This window comes from Pipra filicauda, unplaced genomic scaffold (assembly GCF_003945595.2).
Source record: "Pipra filicauda isolate LSUMZ 115617 unplaced genomic scaffold, ASM394559v2 scaffold64_size3178608_pilon, whole genome shotgun sequence".
NCBI classification, from domain to species: Eukaryota; Metazoa; Chordata; class Aves; order Passeriformes; family Pipridae; genus Pipra; species Pipra filicauda.
Genome location: NW_024104809.1, coordinates 2713725 through 2738333, shown reverse-complemented (window position 1 = coordinate 2738333; position 24609 = coordinate 2713725). Strand labels below are relative to the sequence as shown.

Here is a 24609-nt window from a genome sequence, read left to right as displayed (position 1 = left end):
GTTTTTTGGGCTGACACTCCCGCCGCTCCCGCCGCGCCCCTGCGGCCCGCGGCCTCCCCCGGGTTCCCTGGCCGGGGCTGCGCTGCCCCGCCGGGCCGGCAGGGGCGGTGCGGGCGGGCGGCGGGCGCGGCTCAGCCCCGCGCTCCCGGCGCGCCCCGCGTGTCCGCTGACCCTCCTCCCGCTGCTCCGCCCGGGCGTCATGGCCGCCTCGAAGCCCGTGGAGCCGGCGGGCGGCGGCGGCCCCGCGGGGCTGTCCCGCTGGCAGCTGGCGCTGGTGCTGGGCGCGCCCATCCTGCTGGGCGCCGGAGCCATCTACCTGTGGGGGCGGCGGGCGGCGCGGCGCGGGAAGGGCGCGAGCGAGAGGAAGACCCCCGAGGGGCGGGCGAGCCCCGGGCCCGGCGGCGATGCAGGCTCCGGGCAGCCCGACGGGCCCGGGCACGAGGAGATGGTGAGCGGGGGGCGGCGCCGCCGGGGGTGGCGGCAGGGACCGGGCTCGCCCGGCCGGGCGCGGGGGGCCGGGGCTGGGGCTGGGGCCGAGGTCCCGCGCGGGGCAGCGAAGGGGTGCTCGGCTGCGATCTGCGGGAGGGTGGGCCGGGCGGGCCGCTGGAATGGTCCGGGAAGCGGCTCTCGGAGTGCCGGTCCCGGAGGGAGGCGTGTGAGGGGATGAATCTCGGGTGGCATCCTGGCCGTGCTCTGCGTGACACGCCCGGCAGGTCACAGAATCACAGAATGGATCGGGTTGGAAAGGACCGCAGTGAGTCGTCTGGTCCAAATTCCTTACTCAAGCAGGGTCGTGCTAGAGCACATGGCACAGGATTGTGTCCTGGCGGTTGTTCTCCACGGAAGGAGACTCCACGCCCTCTCTGGGCAACCTGTTCCAGCACCACGGTCACCCGCACAGTGAAGAAGTTCTTCCTCGTGTTCAGGAGGAACTTCCTGTGCATCAGTTTCTGCCGGTTGTCTCTTGTCTTACTGCTCTGCACCACCGAGCAGAGCCTGGCTCTGTCCTCTTTACACCCTGCTTTCAGATATTTATACACATTAATGAGGTCCCCTCTCAGCTGTCTCGAGGCTGAACAGACTCAGCTCCTTCAGCCTTTCCTTGTAAGAGAGATGTTCCAGTTCCCTCACCCACTGGACCCCTCCAGGGGCTCCGTGTCTCTCTATGGTCGCCCGGTGTGACCCGTAGTTCCTGGTCACAGTTCTGCCCTCACCTCGCAGCAGTCGAGATTAGCTTGTTTCCTGTGTGTTTGTTCCAGTCGTGGTGGGACTGGTGCATGGGAAAGTGCATTGCTGAACGTGGATCTGACAATGTGCTGCTGAGGGGGAAATGTACCTCTTCTTCTGAGGTGTAGAATAGCTGTCAGTAAGTTGTGTCTGGGAATAGTGTTTTGGAAAGGAAATCTGTGATCTGTTGCCTGTTAGATGCTGGATACCGCAGGGGGGAAAGAAAACAGAATCAAGATCATTTTGAAACAAAACATGTTCCACAAAGATACAAAAGCCCTACAGTTTAAGTAACAGACTTTAGGAAGAGTTTGCCTAAGTAGACATGCTCTCAAAACATACATTTACCCTGTTGTAATTTACCATTCTGAGAATTTTCAGATTTATTGGTCTATATAAAAGCTGAAGGACAAGAGGCAATATTGGAATCCACATCAAATTCAAGTTCTCTTGCATATCTGTATGTAGAAAAATGCCTCTAAGGTGCACTTTTTGCACATCTGCTGTCACAGAAGTATATAACCAGTCATGCTGCATTACTGAGGTGAGGTGCAGTTTACAAACATGTTTAAAATGATGGATTTGACAAACGGATTAGTTTTGATAAGAAAATCCTGTCTGGCATTTTCTTTTCCCATTCTTGTGCACCACTCAAAACGCTTTGAATTGTCAGACGACAGTTTAAATTTCCCGTCTGAAATGATCAGGAGGGAAAAAAATCGGCTTCCAAGACTGGAAAAAGTTGGGTTTAGCTTTGATCATTTAGTGATGAAGATCAGTGTGTGGGCAGGCAGTGGCAGGAACACATGGGAGTGGTGAGGAAGGTGGTAACTTCCCTAACTGGTGAATCATGGCTACCCTAGGGCATTCCTGGAAGCATAGTGAGCTATAAAACCTATGCTGGACCTTGAGGCAGTTTCTTGAATGCAGTGATTTGTTCCTTCACGGGCACCACACAGTACTGAGCAAGTTGTGTAGAGAGGACAAATTCAGACTTTGTTTACCATGGTAATTTTGGCTTGTGGCTGCAAGCAGCATCTGGCACATTTATGGAAGTGTGGTTGCTGGATGTGAGCTCTGGTTTGCAGCCTGCTTGTGACCTTTGTATAGCTGCAGTGGCTTCCCAGTTAGAATGTTCGCTCTGGGTTTCTTGATTGTGTTTCTGAATTTCAGAATATAAAATCCAGTGGTTTGTAGTCATTCTGCAGTTGTACTTGAAGCAATCTCTTAAAACATTTAAAACACTTATATAGCGTTTGATTTAAAATATTGTTTGTCTAGGTATATCAGATTGCTCCACAAATTAAAATACTGGAAGACTATGCATCTAAGTTGAGTGGTATGACCCAGAGTTCTTTGAAGAGTGTAATTACACTGTAAAAAAATGAGTGATACTACTTAGAAAAACTGTAGAAGAAGTTACCAGATTTGACTGATGACATGAGATAATTGTCTAGCTGGTCAAAGTATGGCCACAGCAGGAAAATTAATGTGACTGCAAGTTTTCTTGACTGCTTTGTGTGTGGAGGATTCTCTTCCTGTTGTTCATATCCAAAGTGATGATGCCACGTAGATTTCATGTTTCCCCTCGTATTTTATTAGTTATGGATATTATTGATAAGACCCCTGGTTGAAAATATGACGATGCAGATGCTTTAGTTGTAAAACTACCTACATTGTATTAGTCTGCCTTTCTAATGTGGTAGGGTATTTTTTTAAACTCAGTCTGATTTCACATACAAATCTGCACAGTGAATAAGAGCCGGTACTTCATTCAGTTGAAACACAAGAGGGGAGTCTTTCAGAAAGGTCAGTAATGAATTCGCTACCAACAGCTGTGTCAGCTAATTATTCTTTTACTCATAAATGTAACTAAGGGCTCATACTTTTTTGTGCATTTCATTAAATCAGCTCTTGTATCCATGTGGTGCTTTGTTCACTGTTTCTGAAGACACGACCTTGGATTTTTTAATTTGTTCTTTGAAAGTACGCAGGCTCTAAAATCTTCCTTGTTCTTTATTCAGACTTGTTACTATTTTGCATGCAGTTCAAGCTCTCCTTTTACCTGCTGCACAGGCCTCACATTTTTTTCCCAGGCTGTGTCTGCACTGGAGGCTTCTCCCTGGCATTGATGCACTGGTCAAGTGTGTGATCTGTGACTGACATTGTGTTGGCAGGAGCCCTTAGCATAGGTGCTATATTGGGAAAAGCTGAACTACTTTTGAGATTCCTTCTCCTGTAAGCACAGCTCCTCAACAGCACAGTAAACTGGTATTATTGGACCAGTTAAGTGATGATGATAAAACTGCATCTGTGGATGACTCAAAGGTTGTGAAGTCAAATTGCATCTGTTAATTACAGAAGTTTTCGTTGTTTCTTGTTATTTCGATGGAATGTGTTATAGTTACTCAGTAACAGGAATTGCTTTTTACGTGCTCTCCTAGTTTGTAGTGAATATTGTATAACTTAAACATGTTGGAGCCCATTGCATTTATTGCTTTTGTTGATGCCCAGTTGATTCATGTTTTTTTACTTATTCCATGATACCTTCTTAGCAAGTTTTATACTATCCTTGTCTGACAGAAGTGAGCACTGGTTAGTCAGTGAGGTGACGTGTTGGTTGCTTCAGTATTTTTTTTCTCTTTAAGTTGAAATCACTTCATTTTGCAACTCTGTGGTAGTCCAAATCTCACCCCTTAACTCTTTCAGCAAGTTCATGGGGTAACCCTGTGGTTTTGGTATGTGAGGAGGTCAGCCAGTGGCTTTGTGTACTGCAAAGAAAGCCATTTGGGTCCACAGCAGTTCCCTGTCTGCACGTTTTCCTGTGAGCTGGATACAGTCCTTGAGTGCCCTAGTGAGTGAATGTGACCAAACTCCTTGTCTTTTGTGGTGCCACATATTGGGATCAGCAGCCAACTAGTGTGGCTTCTTTCCAGTGTCTGTTTTAATGGCAACTGCTGAGTGTTGCCTCTCTCACTGCTGTGTGGTTCGATCAGGGTATGATCAAATGAAGTCCCTTTGTCTAGATATATTCATCTTGGTACTTACTCTGAATTTATCTAAGCAAAGTATGTAAAAAGTAATTTCTATTGTACTCTGCACCTGTTGCCTAATAAATATCTCTATCGACCTACTCTAAATCTTCTGTTTCATGCCAGCTGTAGTGGACAGGTGTAGAAAACCCTTAAATGTGTGTATAATAGCAGAAGAACAATTGTTAGACTCTTGTCATCTGTGCAGTTTGCTTATTCGTGGTAGGCGTGAATGGCAAATTCATTTAACAGGATGGTGACTGAGAACATTGTCAAATTGTACTGTAAATTCAGCTTTGTTATTTCTAATTATAATAAATACATCCTTGCTTGCACTCTGAATTCACATCTTGGGCTCATATAAACATACTTTTCCTCATAGTGGTTTTAGTGCTAAGGAGACTCTTGAAGCAATTTATACTCGGTTAATGCTTTTAGACTTGAAATGAACCTTAGTCCAGAAAAAAAATACGGGGAAAATTAGGTATTCAGAAAAGAACACCTTTTTTTTTTTTTTGGTACGTCATCAAGAGGGTCCTCTCACTTGGAGAGAAATAAAGAGGTCTAGACCAGGGCTTTATTTTTTTGTGAGTTGAATTAAGATGGCTGAAACAGTAGTACCCCTCCATGTCATCTGTCAGACAAGGGCTCGTGCAAATCCTTTTCAGCCAAAAGAAAATGCTGAAACTCTCTGCTCGTGCTTCTGTTGCGAATCACTGTCATGGTTGGCTGGCAGGAAATTTCTTGTTCTGCTTTGAATAACAGTCTCCCTCAAATATATAAAGTTCTGAACTGCTAGTTTAGCAATATTGCCATTGCTGGGGGTTACTCAGCATTGTTATTCTTGCTGCTGGCAGACAGTTGCTGTAAAGTTGCTATTTGCATGGAGTTTCTGGACATTTTGTGAGGAAAGCATGTTTGCTGAGGTTAAAGTAGCTACTAAGAAATTTTTGTCAGTGCTGTCTAGTCTTTAGACAGGTAGCAATCTGCTTGTTTAGTTACCTGGATAACTGACAACTCAATCACACAAGTGTCCTTTTGGCTTAAACTCTGTTAAGGCTTGTTAATGAACAGTTGCTGAAAGCAGTTCGAAGTACTGAGATGTTATTTTTTGGGTAACTGCAAATAACTTTTGAGTTATTTGGTTTTAACTTACTGTGAACTTACGTTCATTTTATTGAGCTGGTTTGGTAGTTGCACAGATTCTTAGACCAGAAGATGACAAACGGGAGAGTTTTTCTTGCTCTGTATAGACCTTCACCTTGGGGATAAAAAATGTCCAGTGCACCACATAGGATGGCAATGGGTCAGGTAAGGAGAAGCAGTGAAATTGGAAAATAATGTCTAGAATCAATACTTTGGCAAGGAAGTGGAAGAAGTGAGGTTTTTCCATTACTTGTGCATGAGATACGTGAGGTTTGCTTGTATAATCAGTTTCTTATGTACATATCTTGTGTTCATCCTGGTAGTAATTGAGAAGGACTGGAGGAATAAGAAAAATATTTAAAAATTTGCTTACAAGTCTTGTCAGGGTTAAATTTAAGACTTCACAAACTTTCAGAAACCAGTCTTATGTTAAGAATTAATTTTCATATTCTTATTTGTGCTGTCACAAAAAGGTTTTGCAGCATATAATGAGATCTGAGTGTTATATCTTTTAAAATAAACAGCCACCAAAAAACCTCTAAACAGCAAAAAAAAAAAAACCAAAAAAAAACAACAAAAAAACCAAAACAAAACCAAAAACAAACAAAAAAAAAAACAAACCCAACCAAACAAAACCAAACCCCAAACCCAACAAAAACACACATTAGATTCGGTGATGTGCATACCGAGGGCTGCAGCAGAGTAGTTTGACTAAGGTTGCAGACATAAAACTTCTGAGAGCTAGGAGTCAAGCTTAAGGCAGCATAAACAAACAAACAAATTGATTTCTTCCTTGCCATGGGCATTACCGATGACTTTATTACATAATAGTGTGTTGCGCTCTAAGTCCTGACTCCTTACCCCCAAATTTCTTTAATCATGGAATGAGTGCATCAAAGAGCAACCGTGGAGTCAGCACATATTCCGTGATTCACTTCTGTGTAGCTGGTTGTGTGGTCTGCAGTCCTGCAACTGTTACTAAAGGCTTACTCTGATAACAGAGTTACTAATTGTAATAACTTTGATATCCTGTTCATAGCCGCTAAAGTTTTTGGTCCCTGTTGAGCACACTTAGGCTTGTCTGAAGACTTGATGCTTCCCAAGAACCAGCAGTGACGGCCCCAGACCTACAGATGTCTTGCTTCCAGTTAAAATTCCTATCCCACACCTGGCACTGGAGCAGCCATTGCACTTGCCTATTATCCCATAGCTTTCATCTGTAACTCATGTCTTTGTGCAAGGACTGTTGTGCAGGGCGATCAGAGTGCATGGGATGGAGCACACGCACCGCTCAGCCTGAGGCACGTATTGGGGTAGGAGATCCCTGGGCTGAAGGAATTGTCAGTGTTCACAAAGTAGTCATCTAATTGCAGTATAGGCTTAATCTCTGCAGTCTTAAATAATTTTCGTTCTGGGAACACATGTATGAATGTAGCCTGTGTTGCGTGTTTTTCTTTTTTGATTCAAGTTAATAGGAAGAGCGTTGAATTTTGTAGATCGTATCACAAAGGGTTTGCTGTAGAAATGCAGAAGGAAAAATTCAAGCTGATTGTCATGCATTTAGGTTTGCTACGTATGTGTAGCCCTTCCCTTAGTTAAAAGAGAAGCATTGTTGTATTTTGAGCTAAATTTAAGATGTACTTGAAATAAATTTAACATTTTCCGACTTTAGTATCAGTTCTAAAGAAACAACTTATCAGATACACAGTTACTTGGCCCTCAGTAAAAATATTTGCACTCTAATTCTGGCTTATGTATCCATGAAGTTACACACAGTGTAACTGCTGAAGTTAATAATCTTTTATCAATTTAAATTTAAAGTCTTGCAGTAGAAAAATCTGAAAGCCATGCAGATTGTCTTGTTCTGTGAACAATAAAGATGGTGTAGATTGATTTCCTGTAAGCCCAGTGATTAGTGACTTGTGAGAGAAGAGCTTTTCTGGCAGTAGGGATATTTAAGAAATTCTCTACCTTATATGGTTTCACTTGTAAGTCTCCCCTCAGGCAAGTGCCTGTAAAATACTTTTGTTCTATTTGTATGCCTGTTTTTATGTAGGAACTAAGACTACTACCCATAAGAATAATTATCTTATTCTCTCATGCCAGAATTGGGATTCAGGCCTTAAAAGACAGGCTATACAGCAACATCTGGCTTCTCTTCAGGTTTCCAGTTTTAAAAATCACCTGAATGCTAAAAATGGTCGGATTGGCATGAAGTGAGCAGACATGAAGGGGAACAGGCAGATGAAATGCAAAGATGCTTTCAAATTTGTGTTACAGTCGCCTGGGTGTAGTTTGGTGTTGGTGGTGGATGAGAGGGGAGAGAAGGCAGAAGTATGGTCAAAGAGCTGCATTTACAATTTCCAGCAAATCCTAGATGATCTTTTCCATGCAGGTGAGATGTAGTGAATCCTGCAGCTATTGTTTAAGGCCCCCAGTCTGTACTCTTTCCCTCCTCAGAGAGGCCAGTAGAATGGCATGTGTGCTCATACATGTGTGCTCATACATGTGTGCTCATACATGTGTGCTCATTTTGGTCAGGCATCTTAGCCAGAACTGCCCCAAAAGGTCGATCCTTGAAGCTAGGCTGTGAAAGAGGAGCAGAAATCCAAAAGGTCAAGGTTAGGATCTTTTGCAGCTCTGTATTTCTTGAATGTGGGTCATACCCCTTTGATAAAGAGAGCATTTTTATATCTGATTCCTTATAAACCACAGCGTTTGATAACTGGTGTAAATCTAGGGGTTACAGGTGGCAGTGTTAGTTTCTGCAGAAATAGAGGATCAACATGTGGTACAGAACACAAAAATGCCCTTAGCAGGGTCTCAGGACAGTTAGCAAAGTTTTCCATCCTCTGCTAAGATAGTGATGGTCCAGCACTTCTCCTTGGACGAAGCAGAGTGTGTAAAAGCTCTAAAGGAGTCAGCTATAAATATAGTTAATTTTGTCTGGCATATGAAAGGCAAAAGAGCTTTATTTTCCTTACAGGTTTTATTTGTTTTGCTCGGTAGGTCTTTCCACAAAGTGTTTTCCATATTTAATTCATAGTCTGATGAGTCGCCTCTGGTCTTATAGGCTATATTTATTTCAGTAGGAAACTCTTCTATTTCAATTGCTTTGAGGGCTTTGTTGTCTTTGCACATTTAGTCTTTAGAGAAATAACTTACCTCATTGGTTCTTCTGATCACCAGCTGTGTAAGATTACAATCTGTTTAGCTTTCCAAACAGAAATCACTGCATTGTTTAATACCATTGTAGTGAATCTTTTGAAAAGGTTGTCTCCTATCTGATACACTTGCAAAAGAAAGTCTGTTGTTTGTTTCCAGGAAATGAAATCAGTGATATTTTTCAAAAGTTTAGGCTAGAGTTTAGATTCATTTTTATACCTTTGAAGATCAGCCCTTAAGTGCATAGTTTATGTGTTGTGGTGCTTTTCTTATTTGAACTGACCTATCACTTTCTTTTTCAGAGCCCTCTTGGTAGAGCCCAAGCAGCCAAGAACAAAGGAAACAAGTACTTTAAAGCAGGAAAATATGAGTCAGCTATTCAGTGTTATACTGAGGCTATCAGCCTGTGCCCTCCTGAGAAAAACCTCGATCTTTCTACCTTCTATCAAAATAGAGCTGCTGCCTATGAACAACTGGTAAGAAATTTAAGATAATCATGTGTTTATTCAAAAATGTAGCATTATCAGTTTTGTATTTTGTCACTTCTGTACACTGAAAGATCCCAGGTGATGATATCTGCTGCCTGCACAACAAGATGCTGTTGCTTGCCGCTGTTTTTCACTAGCTCATCATACTTTTCTACATATAAATAAAATTATTTTCTGTTAACTACTCTCAGGCTATCTTATATAATTCTTATGCATCCTGTTCTTCTAAGACACGGTTTTAATTTCTTATCCTTTGGAACAATTTTCTTTTATATTAGTTGATTTTGCTTCTCTCTACTAGTTTCTTTAGCTGTTGGGTGAAAGGCCAAATATTTTGGAAGGATGCTACTTCAAAATTTAAACAAAGAAATCATAGAAATCCTACTAAAGGCCAAGACCTAAATTTCGCACATGGGAAAGTGACATTTACGTGATAGCTGAGTGTACTTGGTATTAGTTTTAGAAGTCAATCAGTGTTGCTTATTACAGTACCATAGATTTGCTTATGAGGTCAAGTTAGTGAGCTTTATAAAGGAATGGAAAAATGGCTTTGTGCAGTCTGAAGTATCAAGTGAGAGACTGATTAGAGAAATCTGGTGTTGGAGGAGAGATAAAACAGTTCTTGTCTAACACAAATTCGTGCCATAATGAGTCTCAAATATGTGTGGTCCCTCTATTAGAAAAGCCTGTCTTGAAATAAACTTTTTTGTCTAAAAAGTGCTTTGCACTTTGTTAAAGTTGTTTGTTTTCATTATATTTCATTCTTTCAGTCCCAGTGTTACCTCCTGCAAGCATCTTTGCATGAACCCAACTGTCTGGTTTAATTTTCCTGTAGGAATTCCTTTTCTGCTCTGTCGCTTTTCTGGTGCAGGTGGCTTGCAGTGGTGCCCAGGTAGTTTCTTATTGAGAAACTTGCAGAAATAGAAGCCAGCAGGTAGAACCAGAGCCCCGGGAACTGCAGCTCCTGTCGGGTGCACATGACCCAGAGCTGGTTATGGAAAGCTAATACAGTGCAGCTGAGTGGGGCCTCTCTCACTGTGGTGTTTTTCTACCCGCAGCAAAAATGGACAGAAGTGGCACAAGATTGCACAAAGGCCGTTGAGCTTAATCCTAAATATGTAAAAGCTCTCTTCAGGCGTGCAAAGGCTCACGAGAAGCTAGACAATAAGAAGGAATGTTTAGAAGGTGAGTGTCTCATGATGTGCGTACTTAAAAGTGGAATTAACTCTGGTGCTTTGGAGATGGTAACTTCTGGAATTGTTTTGGGTTTACTTTTGTAGCTACAGTAATACAGAATTATTAAAACCATTCTTAGCTACTGCAAATACAAATCATTCCTGGTTAAAAGGCAAATGAAATTTTCAGCTGTGCTCATTATCAAAGAAGGACAGAAAATAAGGCAGTGCTTTGACTGGCAAATCTAACTGTTAAATTAGTTTCATTATGTGTAACAGCTAGGAATTAGGTCTGCTAAATTAGAAGGTAAATAAGATGTGGAAATTTTATCCACCTGTCTGTTTATTTGCTGGCAGAATGCCTTTATGCCTTTTAAGACCATAGTAAATAGAAAAGGACAACTTAGTTCATTTAGGTACTCCTTTGCAGTCACTATCAGCTGCACTTCCAGAGTGCTATCACAAAATATAAAACCTTATGGAGTTGTAATGAACTGCCAGCTGATAAAAGCCCCAAGAGAGATTAAGTGTCCCTGTGACAGTAGAACAGCTTTTAAATGTAGCTTGTGTTTTATGTCAGTAGCATGTTGGTGACAATTATTTCAGCCTTTGTTTGTGTTTGACTTTTAGCTTGCAGTTTTTTCAGACCTGAAATTTTCTTGCTTTTTATGAACTACACAGTTTTTCTGTAATTCTGCTTTTACCTACCAACCACTTCTGGCCAGTAAAATCCCAGGAAGTAGGATATGTCCATGTAGTGGAGGAAAGCAAAACCAAACAAACCCCAGAAGACCCTTCCACTGCCAGAAAAAAACTCTCCAGTGATTCCTGGCAGTATAATTTGGGAAGGTGTTGGTGTTGCACCCAAGCCCAGGGTTTGCTTTGGGCAAAGCATGTCTGCTGAGGTTGTACAGCTGCTCTTTCTGGGTGTATTCCTGGGGACTCCCATGTGCATCCTGACCATGCCAGAATTGCAGGGAGTTTCTGCAAAAATGATGGTTTTATACTCCCTATAGCAGTGCAGAATTACAGAGACTGTACTAAAACTCCAGGGTAAGACGTTTGCTTTTCAAGCTTATTCAGGCAATGTGCTGCTTGAATTTCAAGGCCAAACTCTGTTCATCTTCACTGGTGTTTAAATGAAAATTAAACAGGAAAAATCCATAGTAGTTTTGCATTAACTAGAGGGTCCAGAGAAGGAGTGTACTCTGGGAGCACATTTCACTCTGCAAAGCATGATTCAGGCAGCAGTGGGTTAACTTTTGCAGAGGTTTCTATGTGTGAATGAAAGCAATGTGATATGGGTTGGCACTTTAAATAGGCCAGCAGGGTATTTCTCCTTGCTCCATTCCAAAGTCACGGAGGTGAGCAGAAAAATTTGAGATATAATATGGGAAGATTTCTTGAACTGAGGAAGAAGTAAGATGTGATGAGACTGATTAAGAATTTTAAAAGTAGAAAAGTAGCACGAGTCCCAGAAAAGAAGCTGTGTTTGTATTTTTATTTAATGTGAACATATTATGAATGTAATACTACCCTCCAAATTTCAAAATGGGGGAAGCCCCTGATGGAGGGATACATTTTCACTGTCCATCTAAGTGTGTCTGTCTCTAGATAAAAGCAGCAAGAGAAAAATAAATGTAATGTGTTTCACTCACTATCACAAAGTCCTTTTATCTCAGGAAGATAATTTTAAATACAAATTGATGTCTTGGTAAATACAGCAAACTGAACACTGGCTATTGCCCTTGAACAGGATGTGTATTAGTTGCAACAGTGGCACATTTTGTCATTTTCCAGTGACTATCAGAATTTCTTTAATCTCACTTTTGTATGCTGTTTCCTAGATGTCACTGCAGTCTGCATTTTAGAAGCCTTCCAAAACCAGCAAAGTATGTTATTAGCTGATAAAGTTCTTAAACTCCTGGGAAAAGAAAAGGCCAAAGAGAAATACAAGGTAGGACTTGTGATATTGCTGACAAATTGCTATTTCACCTGACTAGTTGTTGAAACGTTGGTTGTTGGCATTCTGGCAATTGTGAACAAGTCACTGTCTTCATCTGCTGAAGTGTAAGAAGCGACAGGAACCGTGTTGCACAAAGCTGCTATTGTACCAATGTTATTTTCCTTTGGGACCTGTCCAAAGTTTTTGAAACCTCAGTGGGGAAGAGACATCTACTTCTAACAGTTGTTTCCATTTAGTAATCAAATTTATTCTGACATTCAGGAGACACCCTAAGATGGTGTGCTGCCCTATGTGGTGCTTTTCTGAGCTTGCAACTAAATGGAAACTGGGTGTGTTGGAACAGATTTCTTTGCATGAACATTTGGAAACTGCAGAAAAGAGAACTATGGAAGTATAGGGATAGCCAGGAGTAGTCATTTTAAGTGGCTGTAGGTTTACAGCAGGTATTAACACCTTCTTGCTTGTTATTCAAACATTCTTCCTTGTTTTTTGACGGTAGTTGAAGTACTGAAATCCATGTTGGTTTTGAGATGCTGAATTTCTTTCCTACAGAAACTCACATAAATGTGTGATGTTGAGGTAGCAAAAATGAATTATGCTATTAGTAGGGTGGTGACAGCATCACAAAATAGATGTGCTTCGGAAGAGTGCATTCAGTGTTTTCTTGCAGGGCAGACTGAATTGTCATTTTTGTGTGCAGTGTTTATTTTGAGCAAGAAGTATTTTTTGCCTGTAGAAAAGATTCTGCAGCTGAGAGGTGTTGCTTCTGGGACTTTTGGTAAAATGTGCGATATCTGGGCCAAGTTCCACACAGAACTAGGATATTGCCTTATTAGTCTCCACTGTAATGATAGACAGCAGCTTCTCTTGGCCAAGTTGGAGAAAAGAGTAAAGTGCTGTTCAGAATCTACTTGAATTTAGGCTCATGTTTAAACCACCAGCTTGGATTTTTCACTCAATTTATGTGCATACTTACTGCCTTAGTACATCTACCCGATGTCTTATGATATCCTAAGAGTCCTCATTTCTAGCCACATATGCAGAAAGATATTATCTCCCTCCTCCCTGGAATATCTTCACTTTATATCCACTGATGATGGGTATTGCACTGGGACCTGAAGCTTAAAGAATCCCTAAACGTCAAACTGTCAAATTGAAAATATCAAACTATCAAATGAGATAGTGAAAAGTCATACATTGGTTCTTGCATCAATTTCTTTTTGTAATCACATTTGTTATCCGTTTCCATCTTTACCATCTGAATTTACCATCTAATTACTTGAAATTACATTTCTCTGTTTCAGAATCGTGAGCCTCTGATGCCCTCACCACAGTTCATTAAATCCTACTTCAGTTCTTTCACAGATGATATCATCTCCCAACCTTTGCTTAAGGGTGAGAAATCAGATGAAGATAAGGATAAGGAGGGAGAAGCTTCTGAAGTAAAAGAGAAGTGAGTGTACAGTACAGTTGGGAATTGTTTGGTACTGGAATTAAGTTTTCAGTGATTTGGACATTTTATTAGTGTAACGTGCTGTTTTTATAGTACTTGGCATGGGAAATCCTATGATAAATTATATCAGTATTAAAAATGAAATCTGGGTGACAGCTGACTGACTGGTTCTAAACCTCCACCAGACAGAGGAAGGACAATGAGATTGGGAAGTTATGCTGAATATTTACTACAATATGATAGTAGCTCTTAGGAGATGGGAGGACTGGAGAGTGCTGAATGATGCTTCTGGAGAGAGGAATATTTGACACTGAAGGAGTGTTTCCAAGGAGGAGAACAAGTTAGCCTTTGGTTTGGAAGGGGGAAGACAAGCTAGGAAAAGGGTATTTTTAAATGAAAACTATGAATTTACAGCAACTGAACCTGAAAGGGTGTTTTATCTTCCTGGAATCAAATTGCCCATAAATGAGAAGTTTGTTCTGACACAGAAAAGCTTGAGGGTTGTTTTGTTTGGTTTTTTTTAGTGGGGCTTGAGCACCACATAAGTGGTTCTTTAACTTACTATGCTGCTTTCAACTTTATTTTTGGAAGATAGCACTGCTATGTTACTAATGGAAACCATTGCAAACAGCATTATGATTTTCTTGTAAAGTAAGATAGAATGTCCTGATCTGCAGGCAGATTCACTGAATCCAGGACACAGCTGGAAACAATACTGTGCTTACTGTAATATTTGCCGTTAAATCCATTCTTCCACATATAAGCTGCAGATTGCTAGGTTTAATATTTCACTTTGCCTGACCTGGAATTCCACCCCAACCCTCTTGTTTCAAGGCAGAGATTATTGCTGTTCTTCATGTGAAAAAAAAAACCAAAATGAAAACCAAGGGACAAATGAAGCTCAAGTTCCAAAGCTTTAAAACATTTTTCTTCTTTATTTCTGATGTAATTTGGCCATTCTTTGCTAAATTGTTTCCCGTCTATGATGGCTTCCTCCAGGAATGGATGTTTCAATGGAACTATGCTGGTGCTGTAACAGTGTAGCAAAAGTTAGTATTTGTAATGATTTAATGAAAAATCTGAATTGAAATTGTAGTGTCCAGTGAAGGCACGTAGATATATGACTGTTCTTACATCATTTACAGCTCTGGCTATTTGAGAGCAAAACAATATATGGAAGAAGAGAACTATGACAAAATCATCAGTGAAAGCACAAAAGAAATTGAAGCAAAGGGAAAATACATGGCAGAAGCTTTGCTCCTGAGAGCTACTTTCTACTTACTTATTGGCAATGCAAGTGCTGCCAAACCAGACCTAGATCAGGTCATCAGAATGGAAGATGCAAATGTGAAGGTAAGAATTTGTCACAGCTGGATGGTAGTTTGGGGCTGAGAAGTTAGATGATAAACCTGTGATATAGTTCAAGAAGTTGTTTTTCCAAGTTTTCAAATATTTTAATGGAAGTCTTCTTGTTTATTTACTGTTTTGTCTTTTTATTCCTGACAAATTGTTTTTTTCAAGGGCTTGTTGGTTTTTGAGGTGCCAAGTAATACAAACTAAAGAACAGGGGAAGTTTTATGAATTGGAGGGTATATCCACTCTGAAAAATCAGTTCATAGATAAGTCAAAAACATTACTTGCACTTGCATATTCAGCTGCTTCAAAAAACATTGATCTATCTGTAAGCGTAGGAATTGAAAAGGATTTTGGGGGGGATGTGAAACTCCACTGAGATGGAAGCATAAGCTGACATATTTGAAATTAAGTAAGGGAGTTGATTTATTTAGAAATAAATAAATGTAAATAATAATATGAAACTTATTTCTACTTAGAATAATTGAAATCTGTCAGTGGGAGAAACTAGTCAAATGAAAAATTTGCTGTAATTGAAATGAAGCCTTAAATGTGGAGGAACACTGGATGTTTCTTTGACCATGTTTTACAGCTCCGAGCTAATGCTCTGATCAAACGAGGCAGTATGCATATGCAGCAGCAGCAGCCTGTGCTGTCCACACAAGACTTTAACATGGCTGCTGATATTGATCCTCAGAATGCAGATGTTTACCACCATCGAGGACAAGTAAGAAATATTTCAATATATACTAAAAGGAAAAGTGATCAGTACGTCATTGAAGACACTTTATACTGTTTGTGGCAGAAAAACATGAATTCGTAAGTGGGAGCTTTTGGGGAATAAACACACAGTCTAATTTGCAGGTTCAGGCCAGGCAGAAGCAGTTTATTTCTGTAGCTATAGGAAAGAATGCAGAAGAACAGAGGTTCATCACTCCCATCAGTATGACCTCTGATTTAAAAGTACATAAGCTGTTCTGTGGAGGGGCCTGAATGGCAGAGCAGCATCTGCACAGGGGGAAATTACAGCGTGTTCCTGAAAACACCTGCAGCAGTGTGGCCTAGACTTGCATCTGTTCAGCTCATCCCTGCTGTGTCCTTGACTAATTTCTAGACCTAGAAAGGCCTGCTTCCACAGACCTGTAATATGAATAGTGCTGGCAGTAAAAAGGAACATTGTCATATGCAGATATGCTAAGTCGTATTTGTAAGGAAGACTTCCATGGATCAAGTGTCTTTCTCCATGAATTCATTGCATCTCCTTAGTGCTCAGAAATAAAAGTGGTGCTTTGTGTTGATTGGAGGGAATAAAAGTTTCCTGCAGATTGAAAATTAGTGTTTTACTGTAGTTTCACAGTAAAGTCAGAGAACGATGAAGTGAGCTCCACTCTTGTGGAGGAATGAGAGTGGCAAAACAAAACAAAAAAACCCCCAATCAAACAAAAAAAAGTTGAAATGCAAGCTGGAACAGCCGAAATGTTTCAACACTGAAATAGTCCACAGACATTGACTACAGAGAGGCAAAATGACTTGAGAAAATACAGCATAGCTTTGGAGCCTGGACATAATGCTAAAGCAGTAATGGCAACAGTCTAAAATGTAAGCATTCCCAATCCCTACACACAGACATTGCCTTCTTCTGCATGTAGCCAGAGTTTCACTGGCAGCTTTCATATTTTATAGCAGTGATTTTAGTTACAGGTTCTGTAGGTTTCTAGACAGTTCTGAAACTGCGCTGGAGATGATATGAGTAACTGACACTAATTGAATTATCACCTAAGTGTCTGAAGCACAGATGAAATACAGAAATAGGATTTTCTTTCATTCTGACTAGCTGAAAATCCTGCTTGACCAAATTGAGGAGGCTGTGGAAGACTTTGATGAATGTATCCGGTTGCGACCCAATTCGGCCTTGGCTCAAGCACAGAAATGTTTTGCTCTGGTAGGTAACTTGCTGGTCTTTATCTGGGTGTTTTTTCTTTAAAGAGTTCTGGAAAATACACTGTGTTTCTCTGGTTTATTCCAATTTAATAGAATTGGAATAAAATTTATTCCAAAATAAAATTTTCTGTTTTGTGGGAGAGGAACAAAAAAATCTTCATTCCAATTGGATCACATAAAATTGATATTTGTAAAGTTTTACTGTCGTGAAAGACTCTCATCTTCAAGAAACTGGAAACAAACTATCTCAAGTTAGTGCAATGACTCAGTCTGCAAGAATCTTCTCAGGACAGCTTTGCATGGTGTGAACAAGGAGGAATGCTAGGTTTGGAATTTCTAGGCATTTGAAATAGAGAGAGGCTGTCACAACTATCAGGCCTTATGACTTCCTGCTTTCACCTGTTTTCCTCTCCAAATCCAGAGGCTTGGACATGTGGTAGGTTCCCAAAATCAGATTGTATAGCCATGTCACTGTCTGGAATTTATCACAGAATCAGAATGGCCTGAATTGGAAGGGACCTTAAAGATCATCCAGTTCCAACTCCCCTGTCAAGGGCAGGGATACCTTTCACTAGACCAGGTTGCTCAAAGCCCCATCCAGCCTGACCTTGAACACTGCCATGGATGGGGTATCCACAGCTTCTCTGGGCAACCTGTTCCAGTGCCTCACCACCCTCACAGCAAAGAATTTTTTTCCTAATATCTAGTCTAAACCTGCCCTCTTTCAGCTTGAAGCCATTCCCCCTTGTCCTGTCATTACGTGCCCTTGTAAAAAGTCCCTCTCCACATTTCTTGTAGGCTCCCTTCAGGTACTGGAAAGCCACAATTAGGTCACCCCAAAGCCTTCTCTTTCCAGGCTGAGCAATCCCAATTCTCTTCTTTATATATATATGTGTATGTGTGTATATGTATGTAAACTTTGAATTATTATGATGCAGGTCTGATCACTCTTTTTGTAGTATGATAATGTGTAATATTTTTCTTTTTTTTTTTTTCATGAATAGTATCGCCAGGCTTATACAGGAAGTAATGCTTTGACTGTGCAAGCAGCCATGAAAGGCTTTGAAGATGTCATTAAAAAATTTCCAAAGTGTGCTGAAGGCTATGCACTCTATGCTCAGGTATGTTTTTCTCACTCCTGAAGAAAATGCTGCATTCTTTTGCACTTTTTTTCTTGGATAACATACATTTCTTCAAATAATATATGCAGATTTTTGATACTGAGTTCTGAGATAACACATGCTGTCTTGAATAAGCTGCCTGCATTTATGTTTATAGGTGTTCTGGGGTAGAGGAAGTAGAGGGGGAATTAGTGGAGCAGAATATAGAGCAGAATAATGAGAGTGAGGGTGGTTATTAGGAGACAGAGGTCATTCCTGTGTGATTCCCCCCTTTCTGCATGTGTGTGGCATCTCACGTGAGGAATGTCAGGGTTTCTCTAGGTAATTTGGGAGTTAAATGTGTGGAACTGGGATAAAAGTTTTGTTTTGCTACAAATGGCATGTACTGGTTTAGAAAGCTGTTTGGAGTGCACTTGTAACGGAGACTGTAATTTTCTAAGAAAACACACTGCTGGTTTTAGTAGGACATATGATATGTTCTGATTTTAAGTAGGTAGGTAATACAGATGCCTTTTGTTTTAAAAGAAGTATATTTGGAAAGGAAGAACTGAGGCTTCCAGTCTGTTAGAATGGTTTTTAGTTGCAGAACACAGTGTGTTGCTTCTGAACCTCCCATTACAGGTAGTACTGGGGTCAGTAATTCTTGCACTTCAAGCCCAGCAATTTTCTTATAAAGGAGCCTCAATTTTGAACCTTAACTGATGTGCCTGACCTGCTCTACAATAAAAGAACTATATCCAATTACACATTGTCAATATGGTTTTAATTAGAATTAGCACAGTGCAGAGTGCATGCTTTGGTTGCTTATTGACATGTAGTTTCTCTTTTGATGCAGGCACTAACTGATCAACAGCAGTTTGGCAAGGCTGATGAAATGTATGATAAATGCATTGACCTTGAGCCAGACAATGCTACTACATATGTTCATAAAGGGTATGTATTGAGTTTGCAATCCTTTTGGCTGAGGGCAGTTGGCATATTCAGATGATTCAACCTGAACTGAATGTTTCAGCTTTGTGTTGAAGTTTTTTCTTTCATAAAACAACATGTAACAGGTCTTCTTGGGAAAAAAATTGCCTTTCTTTAGTGTTGTTAAAGTGGTAGCATGGCTCATTGAAGGTGACATTCATATAGGTGTTTTTAAAAGTCATGAAGTTACTAAGTTACTGCCTACCCCACATTAGAAATGAAATACACTATACATTTGGGATGGTTTTGCTTACCATGATCAGGGTTTTCAGAGGAGTATGTGAAGTCTGTTTGAAATTTTCTTTCTCTTCTAGTTTACTTCAGCTCCAGTGGAAGCAAGACTTAGACAAAGGGTTAGAACTCATAAGCAAGGCCATTGAGATTGATAACAAATGTGATTTTGCATATGAAACCATGGGAACGATTGAAGTGCAAAGGTAATGCTGAATTGCAGTGTTAAGAATTCTTAGTTACTTTTGAAATTACAGTAGTTCTTTAAATTTCCTTATGGATCATAAGTGTTAAGGTCTTCTCCCTGGTGCTGTGCAAGGCTAGCTCTCACCCAAAGTCCTGATTTCTGTTCTGTTACTCTTAGGTAAAGCCTTCCATTCTCTGTAGCATAATTCTGATTTATGATCTGACAATTTCACATGTTCATGACTTTCATACTTATTGGACAACATGCAGATGAGTCTGTGTATGTTTAAATACATCCCTTGTGCATTTAAAGTGACTTCCTTAATCATCACTAGGCTTCACTTGTATCTAATGTTGTCCTTAAACATAATGGACCATTTGTACTGAAGGTCCTGTGCTGTTCTCTCCTGTAACCAACAGGACTGCAGAATGCAAGTTCTCAGGGTACCAAGGAAACACTAATGCACTGTTCTGTAACACTGTATTGCAATTGGGCAAAAGTTTGGGGTGTAGCTGAGAGTATAGTGGAGTCTTTTTTTAATATGCCCAGTCATCAAAAGGAGAGACAATTAAACTATTGCCATGAGAAATTTTGCAAGCTTTTCCTATTTAAATAACATGCTTCTGTCTGTGCAAGTTTTCCTCTTATGTATACAGAGACTTTTGAAGGGAGACAAGAGTTCATTCAGTTGTCCCAGCATTATCTTTGCAGTAAATAAACTTGGTGTCCTGGTGAGAACATTTTATCCTGCACTGCCACCCGTGGGGGCTCTCAAGAGGAGGGCTGTTTAACAGCTGTCCTAGTTGCTTAGCCTTGGTAACAGCTTCTCTCAGTTCTCACGGTGGTTCCTCCCGAAGTCCTCTTAAGTTGCTGGCAGGGGAGAGTGCAAGTCCTGAAGGCAAAAAGATGTTGCAGAGATTAAAAAATTGCTTTGGCCACCTTAATTGGACTAAATTTTCATTTATTTCAGAGGTAATCTGGATAAAGCCATTGAAATGTTCAACAAAGCTATCAACCTGGCCAAATCCGAAATGGAGATGGCCCACCTCTACTCCCTCTGTGATGCTGCCTATGCCCAGACAGAAGTTGCAAAGAAGTATGGATTGAAACCACCGACACTGTAAAGGAACAAGGAGGAAATGGCGTTCTAAAGTGAAGTTGCCCACTTCAGCCAGCCCTAAAGACGCTGTTGCAGACCATGCTGAATGGTGGAACTTAGTTTTTTCCCGTTCGTGGTGTTGTCATTTGCTACATCTGTTAAATGTTTAGGTGTTGTGGGAGTGGTTGTTCAAGGAAGTATGCAGTGCTGCATCTTGTTCCTTCTGCAGCAAAAACCTTAAGGTGTGTTAAGGGAAATAAAGTTGCAGGGGAACAAAAGGAAGATATTTTGGCCATGCAAATAAAAACTTCACACTGGTTCATTTTGGGTGATTATGTTGTGGGCGATTTTTGCTTTTTCAAATAATAATAATACAGCATGTGGGGTTTTTTCCTGTTGATTTTAAAGGTAATACTAGTCAGTGCTGTAAAATAGATTTCTTTTTTATATCCTATTAATCCTTGAGGGTTGATTTTAATTTTACAAAAAGGCAAAAATTAATTTTCAAACTTTAATAATAGAGGGTTTTTTTTAAAGTCAGTAGATGTGGAGAGAATCCCTGTAAATATATGCAAGCATGCACAATCTTCCCTTAAATTCCCTTCCACCTTCTGCATAACTTAGAAATAGTCCTGTGGCAGCTATTAGGGAATTAATTTGATAGTCCTTATCTTCACCTCAGAAAGCCCTAGAGAACTGATTAGGAGAGCAAGTAAAAAAGGTTGGCTGGGGAAGGAGGTCAGGTAACACTGCTTCAGCATAGACTTCACAGGAAGAAAGGCTGTCTTCCTGTGCAGCAGTCCTTACTTGAATGTCATGGGAAGTTGTTCTGGAGGGTTCAGAGGGACTTCCAAGAACAGAAAGTACTGCTGGGAGTCAAGCTCCCAAAGGTAAGGTCATGCTTGCATATAATCTTTGTAATCTCTGATGCTTTTGCATAAATGTAACAGACCATCTAAATTCTCTTCAGTCTCTAGAGCCTGCTGTGTTACTGCTCCTTTTAAGAGCCCCTTTGCAGAATTAAGTGAGATAAGGAACAAAGCATAGGCTAAAACTTCAAATAATGGATTTGGAGTCTGCACTGCTTTCCTTGTTCCATAGACTTTGTCTTATCCAAGATTACAAATACTGTAGAAAGGAAGCAACTGTGCTGCAAACAGGAGAGGGGCAAATTGTGGAATAGTCTTCCTTTAGTTAGGAATTTCACCCTTGCTTTGGGTGTGGAAGTCAGTCAGTCCATCTTGCCTCTCCCTGGGTTGATGTGGCTGGATAAACCTCATGCAAATGATGTAGCTTAACTTATGACACACTAGTTTGGGCTTCTTTCCATCCTGAAATCATAGATTTGTTTGTGGTGAATTGTCTAATGTATTTAATCTTTTAAAGAAATTAATGATGCTGTAGTCAAACTGTCTTGTTCTGTAGTTGTGCCACCATACAGCAGCAGCTTGCATTTTCAACTTGACCTTCCTTTCTCCCAGCAACTACAGTTGAGAATTCAAATGGTGGAGAGTAGACATAAAGATTTAATCATTCTATTTTAGCTAGCTCAGTAGGTGATCTGAAATCATAGCACTGGTGTAGAATTGAAGGTCTGGGAAGGTACTGGCAGCTTCTAAGGGCACTGCACGTAACAAGTGTCAAATGTCTTCTCGAACTTCCAATCTCTGCATCAATTACCTGAGAACAAAAATATGCCAGACTGAGGAGTCCTGTTCTCCTGAGGAGTTTTTATTCGCATGGCCTTATTTACATTGGCATTTTCTCCTCATCACCCCACCTGTACCCCATTCCTTACCCCACCCAATCAATTAAGGGAAAAAAGCATGTGCTGTCAATTACTAGCATTCCAAATCATCACAGACTTTTGCCTGTTCTTGAACTAGTTTGAAACTGCACTGAAAGGATGCATTGTCTGTAATTTTTTTGTAAATGACATATCACCTGTAAACTGAAAAAATAAATACTACCTTCAAGTATCTCTCTCTGACATGTATAAGAACAGGTTTTGATGGAAGTGTTCTCTGCTGTGGTGAGCTCTGTGCTTATTTGATGTTGCTCCAAATCTAGGACGAACTAGTACTGACTGACTCCTTATCATCTTCTCTCACTTCAACCTTTAAGAATGAGGAGGAGATGTGGAATCAACAAATCTGATCTTCGCTTGCTTCCATCACCCACAGAGGTATGATCTTGAGAGCTGAACATTACAGGGGAAAGGAAGTCGAGCCAGGAAAGCTGGGAGTCTGGGTAGCTGACATCCTGTTAATGTGTGTATGCAGGTGGATCCCTTTAGTGAAAGGGACTTTCTTTAAATGGCTGATAGAGCAGAGATTTTACTTTAAGCCAGGTGTGCACGTGAACTTTGAGAATCGAGAGCTGAAGTGAAACAAGTATTATTGCTATTTAAAAAAAATAAAACTGTTGAAATTATGTAGGAATCTTGTACTGAAGACTTGGATAAACCTGGTGTATCCTAGAGGGATACTCTGGGAAGTTTCTTCTACATACAGTTGTCTTGCAACTTAATTCTGATCATGTATAATCCCTGTTGTTCACAGGGACAACAGTCTCAGGCACATGGTGTGATTCTTGGGGTGTCCTGTGCAGGGCCAGGAGCTGGACTTCATGATCCTGGTGGGTCCCTTCCAACTCAGCATATTCTATGGTTCTAAGCTGTGACTTGAATTTCTAGGCTCTAACTGCAGATTGAAAGTGAAGAGGGAACTAACACATGCTTCTGAAGAGCTGCACTGTAACTTACTCTGGAACTGTCAAGAGCAGCTTAGATGCTGCTTTAACCAGCCTAGTGGTACTAACACTGCCCAATACAACAGGCAGTACAGTGTTTCTGCCATTTCTTTAAAAAGAATTTAAATTATTGCAACTGGAAATTCTGCAACTATTTTGGGGTTGTTTGTGGATGGTTTTCTATACTTAAAGAATACTGGTGCACATGTACAATATGACTACTTAAAAGTGCCTGTTTTCTATCAATACAGAGGTTGAGTATTGGCTTCTTTAAGTATTATATCTGAGATTTGAGAGTGTACTTGTTTTCATTGAAACCCTCAAAAACTCACAGTCCCATTTGTATCACTTATGAGTGGAGCACACTTGAGACCCTACTAAATATCCCACTAAACTAAGGTGCTTAGAAGTCCTGACAGACTGAAGAGGACTGAGCTCATGTCAGCTCTTGAACTGAGTTCACCAAAGTAGCTTGTGACAGATTGTCATCCGTCCTCCATTTGGGATTCCAGGGGAGGAGGGTCCAGGCCCCAGTCTGTTGCAGACTGCACTTTTCATTTTCAAAATTTCAGTGGTCAACTTATGAGAGTCCTGCACTACTTTAATCCTCCAAAGGTAGTATTTAGTTACTGCTGCATGTTAAACTAGTAGAGAGAGGGGAGGGAATGACAGTTTAGGAAAATGGATGCATAATAGTTACTATGATTTAGAAGTTGGAGCCCAGCAATGGCCATCATGGATGCAGATTGTTGAGTATGTGGGAGGCAGTAATCTAATGCAGGAGACTTGGCTCGAATGGTAAATTGTTAATTTTTTAATATTTATTTTCCAACAAATAAATCTTCATTTCACTTTATGTTCTGTGGCTTGTTTCTTAAGAGTTCCAGTCCAGTATGTACACCAAAATGCAGTGAAAATACAGACCAAAAGATCTGCTGAAATAGTTAATGCCACTGAGTGGAAGGGTGGGACCTGTCTTTTGAGAGGAAGGATGCATCAGGATTTGACTTCATTCAAGTGTTCATTTTCCTCTATAAAGCACACATCTGGCTCATTGCAGAGAACCAAAAGAATAGTAACAAAAGCAGCTGTGGGAAGAGGAGGATGGCTGAACGTGAATAAAAGGTAAGGTGGTTTGGGGGATAATATAGTTAGCTAGACCAAGACAAGACCTCTCCTTTCCAATTTTGTATTTTGAAATCTTTAGCCTTACTGGTTTTTTATGCTGCTAGAAATCTGAAAGCCTATTAGTATAGGCTGGAGAGTTGCTTCTTTTTTTCATCTCGAGGAAAAAAAGGCATCATT

General features: G+C 40.6%; 1 protein-coding gene across 1 annotated transcript; it reads left to right on the top strand.

Annotated features, from left to right (window-relative positions):
• Positions 1-189: 189 nt before the first annotated feature.
• TOMM70 (translocase of outer mitochondrial membrane 70) lies at positions 190-24160 on the top strand. The gene is made up of 12 exons (XM_027727516.2): positions 190-448; positions 8873-9046; positions 10117-10243; positions 12081-12190; positions 13504-13652; positions 14798-15005; positions 15598-15732; positions 16840-16947; positions 17951-18067; positions 18903-19000; positions 19351-19473; positions 20425-24160. The coding sequence occupies exons 1-12, from the start codon at positions 200-202 to the stop codon at positions 20576-20578; spliced, it is 1752 nt and encodes a 583-aa protein (XP_027583317.1). The 5' UTR covers positions 190-199; the 3' UTR covers positions 20579-24160.
• The last annotated feature ends 449 nt before the right edge of the window (positions 24161-24609 follow it).